Here is a 12,456-nt window from a genome sequence, read left to right on the forward strand (position 1 = left end):
ATGTTTTAAAACTCTGCTCAGTCCCCTCGCCAACACTTTCAACACAAAGTTTTGGTGTGTAAAGCTAAGAGGACTGAGTACGAATAACACCCGACTGAGGTGGCTTTGCAGCTGAACAACTTTGCACTGTTTAGAGACGCATTTTGCGAACATACACAATTTCCCAACACTAACAAACAGAATACGTTCTCCTAAAGTGCTTTACACACCACGCAGTTGAACAAGCTTCATTTCATTTTAGTTTAAACTTGATGTTTTAAAATACTTATCCCCGCTTTGCAGTCCTTGAGTAAACTGCAAAACATACCACTTCAGGGTTTTTCTCGAAAACTTTAAAAGCAGGGCACAAGGGTCTCTAGTCACAATTTGTCTCATCAAGACTATAGCCTCTCAGTTGTGAGCGATTCTTCCATTCACTCAAACTCAAGCCATGAAGATCTTTATTTTGCTGAGCCTTTCTGTCACTCTCACTTTGGTGAGTTTTCAAAAGTTGAAACGTTTCATTTCGACGGGTTTAATAGTCTATCCTTCCTCTTCAGTAGAATGAAGAGAACTAGTAATTCATATTTCCAACCAAATCACGCGTTTTGCGAACTTTATTTGGAGAGCCAATTAAGATGCATTTGTTTCTTTCAGGGATGTTCAAATCTTCCTGAACTTGCAGCTTGCAACAGAGAGGTGAGCCGAAATCTTATCTTTCAGGGCGTTGATTAATATTTATGGTAATGATACTGGTAGTAACTTCGTATGACTGCGAAAATTTTAATTGAGTTATCAAAAGCGTTCCGGGAGTCCTTGCTTCTGTTTAAAGTTTGCTCGGTGATTAGTCCAGAAAACTCCCGCCACTAGTCTTAACAACTGAATTAGACCAAAACTAAAATGTGATGCGATGGGGCTCTTCCTTTCAAATTTTCGTGAAGCAGGAAGGGGGCACCACAGCCCGTCCCACCGCCACCTAAGCTTCTGCCTCAAGGTTGATACAGTATTTTTGTCCAAGAGGCTGTTAGTGCGGGCGTGTCTGTTCATATCGCATTAGTTACACTCACGTCACGTGATTCTTCTACCAGGAGGGAGACTGCAGTTGTCAAACCGGCTTGTCCTGTGTTCTGACCAAAAAGTTGATCTACCAAGGACAAATGACAGACGTCAAACAGTGCATGCCAGAGGGGATGGAGATTGAAGTGGAAACAGTCGATCTTGACGAGGAAGGTGCCGTTGCTCCCATGAAGAAGAAACGCTTTTTGTTTAGTGGACTCCTTAAGGTAGGACGGATTGGATTGAATTAACTATATTAAATATAGACTCATACTTCGCAATTGGGTCTTTTCCTCTTAAGATTATAAAACGGCTTAAAAAAAACTAGGGAAGGCCAGGAATTACACTGAACGAGCGTCAAGCACGTGAAAAACACATGAAAATCACACGGAAAGCACGTACAAAGCACGTGTACGAGTCGCGAGTAGTTATAGTCTCAGTTGTGTCTAATTGCTCTATAAGATTAAGGAATGTTAAATCTGTTAAATTCACTTATGATAAAGACATAGTTCGTTCTTGACCTAAACTTCGAGTTGAATGAATGTGACTATTACTTTGTAAAACAGAGATGCACAACTCAAACTGACTGCGGAGAAGACCAGTGTTGTTTGTTCAACAAAAGGTGCGCTCCAAAACTTCGGAAGTACTTCACATGTTATTTAACGGTTAGTATAAAAATGATGGTTGGCATTATTTCGCATAGACCAAGCATAGTACGAGCAAAAACATGGATGATATGAGTTACAATCTCGTTAAGACTATTCTTATCTTTGATATTATTTTCAGAGTCCGTCTTTATCATGATTTCTCATGTAAATAATTTATAAATAATAACATGATTTCGAATGCAATTTGGTGTAAAGAAGCAATTATAAATTGTTCAAAGATTACACATTCCACTAGCCTCACAGGCTCGTGCAATTTTATTGTCTTTGAAAAACCTTTGCTCGTGCTTATTAACACCAAATTGCACTCGAAATCGTTTTATTACCAATACTTATCATTTTATCATTTTCATTATCGTTTTTATTACCATTTTTTATCATAATAATCATAACTATTATCATTATCTTATTTATTTTTCCAGCACCTTCACAAGTGCGGTTGCCTTGATGGCCTGGTTTGTACCGAAACAGCCTCCTTCACCATTCCTCTGACTGGGATCAGGGTTGCCCTGAGGCAGTGCATGTAACTCGTACCAGCCTCTTGATCGAGACAAAGTAATCATCAGATGGGAAGACAAAACTAAACATGTAACGCTTAGAAGCATTTAAGTGAATGAAATAAAGAAAGTCTTCAAAATGACTTGGAAAATTATTTGCTGTAGTCTATTAACAAAGACTCTTTTACTTAGAACACTTTATTGACCTGCAGCCTAAGATCAGAACTCGATCGATCTTTTTTTTCGTTCAGCAAACTAAAGGCGAAAATAGTAAATTTGTATGGGATACTAGTCATATAGTTCTGAGAACTCTCTCTAACTAATTCTCTCCAAATACAATTAAAGCCGAGAAAACGTATATTTTAGATTATGACATCATCGCTCGTTACCATGACAGCACATTCGGACCAAATTCAACAAAAAATCGGTTAGGAAAATGAGGAACAGGTATTGATATCAAAGCAAACTGGGAAGTAAAGTTTGCTGCATAAACGAAAGAAATAGAGGAGCACATGTGTAACAGAAAAGCACACTTCCGATTATTGTTGCAAAAGCATGGAGTCCTACGGCGTTTAACTAAATTGCAGGCTGATGATAACTATTCAAAAGGGGGTGGTTGGTGATTTTAAAAAATTTCTCAAAGCAGATTTGTAACTATGACAAACAGAATATAAAATATATTTTGATTTTTAAATAGGCAGGGGTTCCAACTGGGATTTAAAAAAACACGAAAAAGCGTTTCGTGGCAAATTACACCTCTAATAATGTACATGAAAAATTACGCGATACGAACGATACCCGCCATATTTCAGCCATTTCTTATCGCTTAAAAGGTAAACTTTGATTGATGAAATAAAACACACTGTTAGCCTCTCCACTCTCATCAGTGACCAAGACAGAATTCCTCCTCAAAATATTGATACAATATCAAGCAGACAAGTGATAAGAAGGGAGAAAAATATCAATTATGAGATTATTAGTTGATCCAATATCAAATTCTCAAAAGCTTGCATAATAAGAATGGTATTACAGACAGTAAGGAGAATTACTTACAAGATATTGGGAATAAGAGTTCAAATCTACGGTCTCGTCCAGCAAACTGGCTTTCCATTTTATGTCAAGCAGCTGAAAAGGTCGTAGATACATTAATTGACAAGACCAAACGTCTCATAAAATCTTCAAGATTTATATCATTCAATGGTTATGAAATGTTTGCCGTGTAAAAGGCCATACTTTGCCTGTATGTAAACAATAGACTTTCCTCGTATTATTCCATTCGTCGAAGATTTGTCCAAGAAGTTTTTCAGCCCCCTGTAATAGATACTTAGGCATATTATTTACTCTAGCACTAACAACTTAATGCAATGATGTTGGTTGAGCTGTGTTTGTAGACATACACTGTGAACACACCCACAAGTCGTATTGAAGTATTTAGAAATCTTAGAGCGGCCAATTTGAGAAATTTGTACCAGAAAAAAAGATTATAGAAAATTTTCCATGCATACAAACAATTGATTATTGAAGCGCACTCTGTCAAAAATTCAAAATTCTCTCCATGACAAATGGTTTCTTTTGTGTCACTTTCTAATTCACCATGAAAATTTAAGGCAGGAATGTAACTGAATTGTAATTGTGTTTGATATATTTGCCGTAGCTTTCAACATTCAGGGCAGAAAATGTTTATTCTGCTCAAAAGAACATATTGCAAATATTTCAGAATGGGCTCTGCATGTTTTCTCTAATCCTTTCAACAAACAGCTATGCTAATTTTTATTTTACATGGGCAGTTTTTGTTTGAACGTGTTGTTTAAAGACACTCACATTATTAGTAATGTTGTAAAACCTACTACTTACTCAATGTGCCTCAAAGCTATAAAAGAGACAAGACAGCAGATCACGGCACTCAACTTTACCAGAAGTTTACTTGGATCTGAGAATTTCTATAAATTGTTTCACTGAAGTCATGAAGATTCTCATCATTTTGAGTTTTTGCGCTACAGCTGCTTTGGTAAGCTTACAGCAACTTAATTTCCTTAACCCGTTACCTCTCAAGATCCGTTGTCAATTTTCCTCTCTAGCTGCTGTACATTTCCTTGAAAATTATTGACGAGAATTTGGTGCTTCACGTAGACCAAGATAACAACTTCTGCCTGATAAGTTTGAGAATTCTCATTACCTGTTTGCGGGATAATGTGGGGATATTATAGGGAGACGTTGTATGTTAATCAACTCTGGGATCTTCAATACATATTTCCAGTAAGGGGAATGTACTCTCTCTCCTAAAGCGGGAGAGGTTTTGAAACAATTCTGTTGGAGGCGTCACAGCTGTTACTTTTTTTGTTTTATGTTATTAGAAGTAAATGTTTTATTTCTGTTTTCTGATGTGTCCAAAATTTCGATTTTCTCCCCTTGGATACATGCCATGTATGCGCTAGAAATGAGAAAGAAAGATATTTCTGTGATAACATAGCCCTAGAAGTTGGTACGTACAAGGCAGTCTTTCATGAAATCATGTTTAACTGAATGGTTTGCTTTTGTTCTTTACCTCTAGGGATGCGGTAATCTTCCCAAATTGGCGGCTTGCAACATTGCAGCGGTAGGTGACTGAATGGTACTAGACGCTTTTCAGATTGTTTGGGTGGTTGAAAGTATCAGAGAAGAATAAAAATCTGTTTTATAATGAAAAAAAGACACAGTCTTGGCATGAAGAGGATGTCACGAGAAGGCGTGGAGGAAAAAACGCTTCAAAGGACTAACAGATCAAAATTATGTGTATACATGAGAAAGAATGGACTGGATATGATAAGCTGAATTATACACACGTTTTGATTGGTTTTTACCCACAGACGTATAGCATTTTGCTTTTTTATCTTATAAAACAAATTCATTCCATTTTGCCGTGGGTCTGTTCAGTAATAGATCACAGTTGACGTTAAGATGTGTTTTTTTGTTATTTCAGGGCGGAGGAGACTGTAGCTGCCAAGCCGGTTTGTCCTGTATGTTAACTAAGAACATGATCTACAATGGACAGGTTATTCCTGTGAAACAGTGCATGCCAGAAGGAATGGACATTGAGGTGGAAGAGGTTGATCTGGATAATCAGTCTGCAGACGAACCCATGAGGACAAAACGATTTCTATTTAACGTAAGAATTTTAATCACCTTTATTTTTACCCTAAAGGACTGATATTCTAGGAAGGGAGGGGGGGAGGGTGGGAGAGCGATGTCTCCCAAATTTACATAAAAATAAGAAGCAATTTCTACAAAAATGCCCCGCATCTGCGTAAAAGCCTGAACCGCCAGCATCGTTTAAGCACCCATCCCTTCCTTGGTCACGATACCGCTGTCCCTAAAATACCAAATCAATTCTTTCAATTAGCCATCACCAAAAAGAGGTTAGTGTAAGAGACTTGAAAATTCTTTATAAGAATGGGCCCCACTCCAATGGTTATTTTCGACTCAGGCATTCTTCTTTCTCACAATTTGACACACGAAATTTGATCTTTTTTCCAACAAGTATCTCTCGTTTTCCTTTGATGTTTCTATGGAGATCGAATTGGGACTGCGAAGGTTGTCCGCGCGAGGCCAAATTTCTCAGACCGAAACAAATTTTTATTCACGCCATGTTGCTTTTTTATAGCGTTGCAGCTCCGAGGCTGAATGTCAGGACAACTACTGCTGTGCCTTTGGCAAACGTTGTGCTCCGAAACTTGGGGAGTTCTTCACTTGCTATCTTGTGGTTAGTAACAATATTTTCTATAGAAATAAGTCTGTGATTTTCATGGGGGTGAGTGGTTGGAAAGATAAGTATTTTCGTTTGCCTCAAGATATTGAATCTTCTTTGTTTGGTTTTAGTGACAGGGTTAATGTATTGTTAATAAAATACCAGTGTTGTTATAACGTAAGTCACAATAGTTTTACCATGTTAGTGACTGTGTTGTGAAGATGTTGGTCAGAATATTGGCACAGTATATTGAGGATATCAATGGGATGATGGCTACTACATTTAACTGTGAAAATTTTGGCTGTTGTACGGCTAACGGTTAACTTCCTTCGTTTTTGATTAAAAGATAAATTCTTACGGTTAACTTTTTTTACGGCTAACGGTTAAAATTTGTCAAAGTTGATGCCTAACGACTAAATATTTTGGCCATTTTAAGGCTAACGATAACCCCATGGAGACCATGTACATTGACGAAAGTAGTTCACAAGCAAGCCTGAAATACGACTTAGCTTAGTATGGCATTTCCTGTAGCTCAATAGGTAGAGCAAATTGGCTCAATTTACCGAGGGGAACCTCAACACTTTTTGTCTTGTGACGAATCAAATAACATCTAGTCTTTTGATCTTTCTTTGTAATTTCACTATCTGTATGTGCTTCTCATTTTCATTGTTTGTTTTCTCCTTTTAACCATAGCAAAAGCACAATTGCGGATGCGGTAACGGGATGATCTGCAAAGTAACAACCACGATCCGATTACCTTTCGGGATCAAGATCCCTATCAAACAGTGCGTGAAGCCCGAGTAAGCCTTTGAGCAAAAGTGTTACATCAAAGTTACAGAAAAAAGTAGTTTTTAATTAGTAATGTAAAGTATGTAACATCAAACGAAGGAATAAAAGTTCATTGAAAACCTCAAACAGATCTTATTTAGAGTATGACTTTGTCAGCAGGTATCAGCTAGCGACAGGCGAGAGTTAGCTCCACATACCATATGGTCTGTATCGGGGAGGGGGGGGGGGTGAGAAAAGTGGGGGGGGGGTAGGGTAGGGAGACGTCAGTCGGTGGGAAATTCGTGCTACGTGGCATCGTATAAAACCTTCTAAAGCTGCTTAACGAATCCCAGCTTTCCTAGACAATCAGAATTAAACTATGGATCGTTTGAAGATATAACTAGTTTTGCTTGATACGTTTCCCAGCTTTCATCACCCTTTCACAGTTAATATTTAAAAATAGTGTGGAAAATTTCTGTGTTCATCGTTCCAAAGTGCTAACAAGTATGATTACGTGGTTTCCTGGCTGACTTCCATCTTGAAACACCCCCATTCTCAGTTTTTTAACCCTGTATACGTTAACATTAGTATGCATAGTCTCCATACAGTTCTCTGTAAATTTCCCTGAGGCGTGAACAAGGAGAACTTGTTTAACAATCAAGGGCTTAGTTGGTGATCATTTCCTCTATTCTGGAGACCTTAATGTGTGACTCAGGGGTGATATTTTTGGGAGAAATTAGATGCTAGTCACACTTAGTAGTCAGAGGGTTCATTGTTGAGTCTTGTTCACATTGATAGTAACTGAGGGCCAAAATAAAGCGGGATTTCCTTGATTTTACTACACTTTTCTTCGCCATATGATTGGTCAAGAGACTCACTCTACTTTCTCAGCCAATCAGATGTTTAAAACCTATCGCGAAAATGAACTAGAATGGTAATGGCTGAAGCAAGTTATTTGGTGCAAGGCATGAATAATTACACAATATTGCTTAAACGACCAAAAGGGTCAAGGCTTTACAGAAAATTTGGTGCTGCGTCGCTGGGTGGTATTACAAATAATTTGGTTTTATCAACTGAGTTGAGAATGTAAATTGACCATCGCAAAACGTTTCGAGCGTAAGCCTTCTTTTCGCTCTGACAAAAGAGCCAACGCCCGAAACGTCGAATATAGAAATTCTTTACGGTGGCCAATTTACATTATCAACTCAGTTGATAAATCCAAACTCTCTCTCCAATGGCTTGTTCAAACTTTTTTGAGGATACTACAGTGAAAGCTGCCAACAGATCAGAGACACTTTGCTTAGATGCGCTGTAAAGTGTTATTTTTACTCAATAATGATGGCAACAACAAAAATGCTTATAGGTTCCATTAGATTGTTAAATATATTTGTTTCTTGTTTGTGGCGTGTTTTCACAGTTGCTGAACGTATTTTACAAGCTCTTTACGACTGTGGTTATTATTTAAATTCGTGCAAACAGGAGACAGGCTGAATTAACAATCGATAACATTTTTAAGAGTTGGTAAGTTTTACTAAAGTACGAAGAGGCCATGGTGATGTTGCTTTGTAAACATAACCAAAATTAAAACTGTTTTATGTTTTGTCAACGGCCACTTAGAGATTCATAGCATTGACTCAAAGTTATAAGCCCTCCCCGCTAATTTCTCAAAAAGAAAAGAAATTAATACACAAAAAGACATTTGCAATGTTTTCAATAGTAGGCAAGTAATTTTTTTGCGTAAGCCATACATCTACATTTCCTTTTATTTGAAAAGGTTTTTAAAAGCCCTGAATCTCTTTCATGTCCCTTATTAGATTGACATGATCTAGCAGTATTCACTCAAAAGCCTGTAGAACAGGTTCTCAATAGCAATGTGTGAAATCCCCCATCACGTGACAGAAAAGTATAAAAAAAAAATAGCTGACCGAAGGAACCGTAGCTTTATCTAGTTAAGACTGAGTTTATCTCGAGCCTAAAAATTCACGTTTCGATCAGATTCAAGTACTCAAAATGAAAAGCTTAGCAGTCCTGACTCTGTTTTTCTCGTTGTCTGTGGTAAGTTTTCTGTGCTGATTAGCAGCGATTATTTTTTTGCTTTATTTCAGAAACCGAACGTTCTAAAGCAATCTCTTGGCTCCCCTTGACTCAAAGGAGTGACCGAAAGAGAATTTATCCTAACAATATCAATGTCAAGCAGATAAGGGATAAGAACGGAGAAATATATCAATTAGGGGATTATTAGTCGATCCAATACCAAATTCTCCGACCTAACGTCGTGAGAAATGTATGGCAGATAGTTAGGAGACTTACCATTGTATTCTTGGGAGTGAAAGGGTTCAAGATGTCATATTTTAGCGGTAGCTATCGTTAAAGCCAAGCAATGCAATGAAACCAAATGCCCTCGTGTAATTCAACTTGAATAACTCCAAATTATTCGCATGCAAAGCAAAACAGCTGATGTATTGATATAGACAGGAAGAAAAGAAAAAAAAACCAAAGCGAAATGACAAGGGGAATTTCAGCGCAGTTAACATAAAAATTTTATGTACACTCTGACAAAAAACGGTAAAACAAAACAAAACGAAGAATAAAAAAAAATTAATCTGTCTTTTTTATTTCCATTTATAAAGTGGATGATCAAAATTGGATTGAATCCCGGTTTAAATTACGATATTCCTGATCTAGATAAGAGTGAGGCGGATGGTTTAAAACTTTTTTTACGTAGAAATTAAACTTTTTATCTTTTCTAGGCTTGCTCCAATTTGCCAAAGTATTCAGCTTGTGAAACTATGGTGAGTCTCAGATTCATTCAAAATTTGAAATTTGCGAGGATATCGCCTTGTTCTAAAGCTTCTAACGTAAATCTTTTTTTTTTCCTTTTTCTCATGCTCAGGAAAATTCCCATTGCAGTTGCGCACCGGGATTAGCCTGCAAAGTAACTCGGGAAATTGACATGGGAGAACAAACAGCTGAGGTAAAGCAATGCATGCCGGTCAATGAGCCGATCGTCGTCGAAAAACTAACAGAATATGACGTTAATGAAACTTTGGACCCTGGCAGTGCAGCATTGGACCCGGCAGCAAGATTTTATCCTGGAAAGGTGAGGAAAAAATAATGATCAGGGGAAAAAGGAAACTAATTTTGGTACTTCGTCCTTGCAAGTTTTTCCTTTTCATTTCTCCTGGATCAAGAACTGTTATGTCAGACGAGGGGGACTTAAGTCTCGTACCCAGACCTTCTACGGCCAAACGATGGTACATAGTAGGATCTAACTTTTCAGTTACACGGTAGGATCTGGGTACGAGATGAGGAGGACCTATTATGGCGAGGATTTGAATCTTTCTTTCTTTCTATGAAGCGCTAAGGAGAACTTGAATAGAGAAATCTTAATACCGTGATTGCAGCCAAAATTCTATCCTACCATATGATGCTGTTTTGTTGGATACATAACAAATTCTGTAGTTTCTTCAAAAGTATGAATTTCTTAATAGTGGTTTCTTGCTTCTATTTAACTTTGATTTCAGAAATGCACCACGGCAGCCGACTGTTTTTGGCCAAACACCTGCTGTCTGTTTAGCAAACGATGTAGCCTGAAGTTGCTGAAATACTTTACTTGTTACCTCAGGGTAGGTGTGGCAAGTGTGAATAGTTAAATGATAATGAAATGTTGAAAGAAATATTGGATTACTTTGATTTTTTTCAACATCCCTCTGTGATTGGTCCAGATACCTTGCGTATCTTTCTCACTGTAATCAGATTCAAAACTATTGGTCAGCGGTTGATCACTTGCGTTTCCCGCGGTTCAGGTTGTTCCGTGTGGTGGTTGTAGTCTAAGTTTCCTATTGGTTACTCGTAATATTTCTTTTGTTCTGATTGGCTGTTTTGATCACATTGGCTTTGACTGTAATGAAGCGCTCTTGGATGGCAGGCGTGCTCCCTGTGATGCTAATGCGTTTCCACGTGATCTGAGAACAAACTGAGGTCTGTTAACAGACAGGTTCGTGAGCTGAGGTAAAATCGGTTTGGATCAATGAGAAAGCAACATAAGAAAGTGGAATCTACAGTCCCCAAGGGCCCCCCTTCCGAGGACTGTCCGTCAACTTCAACCATATGATAGGTAGAGCTGCTTTCCTCAAAAAAAATTGTAACTTTGACCCAACTTCCACAGCTTACTCGAACCTCCAAAACAAGTCAATGTTGTTTTGGACGCTCTGGAAGGGTGAAAACTTAGGTGGGCTTCTTTAAATGTGAACTATAGAAAGATTAAAATACGGTTTCAACAATTAAAATGGACCTCTGAAAACTCATTCGATAGGAAAGAGGCTTTCACAATCCCCCGACCTACACCCCCTGGAGACTCTTCGTGTATTCCGCCATAATAAAAGATCTGTTTTCCTGACCAGACAATATTCTTTGGTTTAATTTTTAGAGCGTACATAAGTGCGGTTGTCAGGAACATTTGGTTTGCAAAACCACGACCCATGTGACACTTCCAATCGTCAAGATTCCCTTTCCAATAAGGCAGTGCGTGCCGGAAGACGAAGCATAATTTTGGCCGTGAGATTGCCAATTACCATGGTAAAGTGAAATAAAATCTGACGTGCTTGATTTGGTCTTTGGTCTTGGTCTTGTGACTAAGAATCAGTGCTTCGTTTAGTTCTACGTGGTCCTTTTGCGTGTTTCTCGCCCCTCACGCGTGTTTCCCGCCCCTTACGCTCTCCACGCGCTTTCCTCCTCACGTAAACCGCTTCTTCTCGCACTTATCTGCCGCTTTTGCCCCGCACTTTCCTGGCGCTTTTTACGCACTCTCCCACAGTTTTCCCGCGCCTCACCCTTACCGCGCTTTCCCCCGCAAGTTACTCGAACTTTACCTGCAGTTTGCCCGCACGTTGATCGCGGTTTTCCCGTAAGTAACCCGCACTATTACCGCGCTTTTCCCGTAAATTATGCGAATTTAACCGGAGACTTCAATTGTACTGTACCCGCACTTTTGCCACGCTCTCCCCGTGCTTATCTTGCACTTCACCTGCACTTTCCTACGCTCGGCAATGACGGGATAAAGTAGGGACAGTTCAGCAGGACGAAGTGTTTGAAATCGAAGCTGCAAATTTAGGAATAGCCTTATTGTGACTCAATGATGGTTTCGAAGAAAAAGAATATATATTTTTAGAAATTCTGAAAACTCGTGGTGGGATTATAAAAACGTTGAGTTTTTCAAAATGAGAAAAACATTACATCAATCCCCCCTTAGGTAATCTCCTCCAATCGATAATGAAGACATACAACAATCAAGTAAGTAACAAAGCATTATATTTCCTTCGCATACAAAAAATTCCATGTTACAAAAATATATAGGGAAAATAACTCCACTCTTAACTAAAGACACTTTTCTTAGTAAAAATTCTTATAGTGCCTCGACAATTTCAATTCTTTACAATAGCTCTTAAAAACCTCTGAACATCTCTCGACGCAAGGAAAACTAATTACATCTTTCAGTTAGTACACACGCTCTGATTGGTCGATTTGTTGGAAACTGTACGTTACATTTATTAATCTTAAACATAAGTGATTTCGTTTATCTATTACATAACCAAACCGCATGTATGCAGCACGTGTCTTATCGCCCCATATATGGTGCTGTTCCACGTGCTTACAAGGAGACGTGATGTGTTTTTTTTTGTGAGAGTTGTGAGAGAGAGTTAATTGGAGTGTAATAGCAAAATCGAACCAAGAAATAAATCGTGAGTACGCTAGCTTTTGCACGTTT

General features: G+C 38.4%; 3 protein-coding genes across 3 annotated transcripts; all 3 read left to right on the top strand.

The window, feature by feature from the left end:
* The first annotated feature begins 323 nt into the window (after positions 1-323).
* On the top strand, positions 324-2,337 carry LOC113687024 (uncharacterized). The gene is made up of 5 exons (XM_027204724.2): positions 324-475; positions 637-678; positions 1,068-1,262; positions 1,602-1,700; positions 2,123-2,337. Exons 1-5 carry the CDS (start codon positions 431-433, stop codon positions 2,225-2,227), a joined length of 486 nt encoding a protein of 161 aa, XP_027060525.2. The 5' UTR covers positions 324-430; the 3' UTR covers positions 2,228-2,337.
* Positions 2,338-4,064: 1,727 nt separating this feature from the next.
* LOC149046047 (uncharacterized) lies at positions 4,065-6,836 on the top strand. Its single transcript, XM_089206380.1, has 5 exons — positions 4,065-4,205; positions 4,749-4,793; positions 5,157-5,342; positions 5,838-5,936; positions 6,615-6,836. Exons 1-5 carry the CDS (start codon positions 4,161-4,163, stop codon positions 6,723-6,725), a joined length of 486 nt encoding a protein of 161 aa, XP_089062506.1. The 5' UTR covers positions 4,065-4,160; the 3' UTR covers positions 6,726-6,836.
* A 1,750-nt stretch (positions 6,837-8,586) lies between these two features.
* LOC113687001 (uncharacterized) lies at positions 8,587-11,297 on the top strand. The gene is made up of 5 exons (XM_027204695.2): positions 8,587-8,744; positions 9,440-9,481; positions 9,583-9,789; positions 10,214-10,315; positions 11,119-11,297. The coding sequence occupies exons 1-5, from the start codon at positions 8,700-8,702 to the stop codon at positions 11,236-11,238; spliced, it is 516 nt and encodes a 171-aa protein (XP_027060496.2). The 5' UTR covers positions 8,587-8,699; the 3' UTR covers positions 11,239-11,297.
* Positions 11,298-12,456: the final 1,159 nt, after the last annotated feature.

The sequence above is a fragment of the Pocillopora damicornis genome, chromosome 5, assembly GCF_964200805.1.
Source record: "Pocillopora damicornis chromosome 5, jaPocDami1.2, whole genome shotgun sequence".
Taxonomy (NCBI): domain Eukaryota; kingdom Metazoa; phylum Cnidaria; class Anthozoa; order Scleractinia; family Pocilloporidae; genus Pocillopora; species Pocillopora damicornis.

Bases quoted from the DNA above. Each gene is read 5' to 3' on its own strand.
- LOC113687024 (XM_027204724.2), top strand. From the start codon at position 431: ATGAAGATCTTTATTTTGCTGAGCCTTTCTGTCACTCTCACTTTG. The intron at 476-636 runs GTGAGTTTTCAA...TGTTTCTTTCAG, and splicing joins TTTCTGTCACTCTCACTTTG to GGATGTTCAAATCTTCCTGA. The intron at 1,701-2,122 runs GTTAGTATAAAA...TTATTTTTCCAG, and splicing joins ACTTCACATGTTATTTAACG to CACCTTCACAAGTGCGGTTG.
- LOC149046047 (XM_089206380.1), top strand. From the start codon at position 4,161: ATGAAGATTCTCATCATTTTGAGTTTTTGCGCTACAGCTGCTTTG. The intron at 4,206-4,748 runs GTAAGCTTACAG...CTTTACCTCTAG, and splicing joins TTTGCGCTACAGCTGCTTTG to GGATGCGGTAATCTTCCCAA. The intron at 4,794-5,156 runs GTAGGTGACTGA...TTGTTATTTCAG, and splicing joins CGGCTTGCAACATTGCAGCG to GGCGGAGGAGACTGTAGCTG.
- LOC113687001 (XM_027204695.2), top strand. From the start codon at position 8,700: ATGAAAAGCTTAGCAGTCCTGACTCTGTTTTTCTCGTTGTCTGTG. The intron at 8,745-9,439 runs GTAAGTTTTCTG...TATCTTTTCTAG, and splicing joins TGTTTTTCTCGTTGTCTGTG to GCTTGCTCCAATTTGCCAAA. The intron at 9,790-10,213 runs GTGAGGAAAAAA...CTTTGATTTCAG, and splicing joins CAAGATTTTATCCTGGAAAG to AAATGCACCACGGCAGCCGA.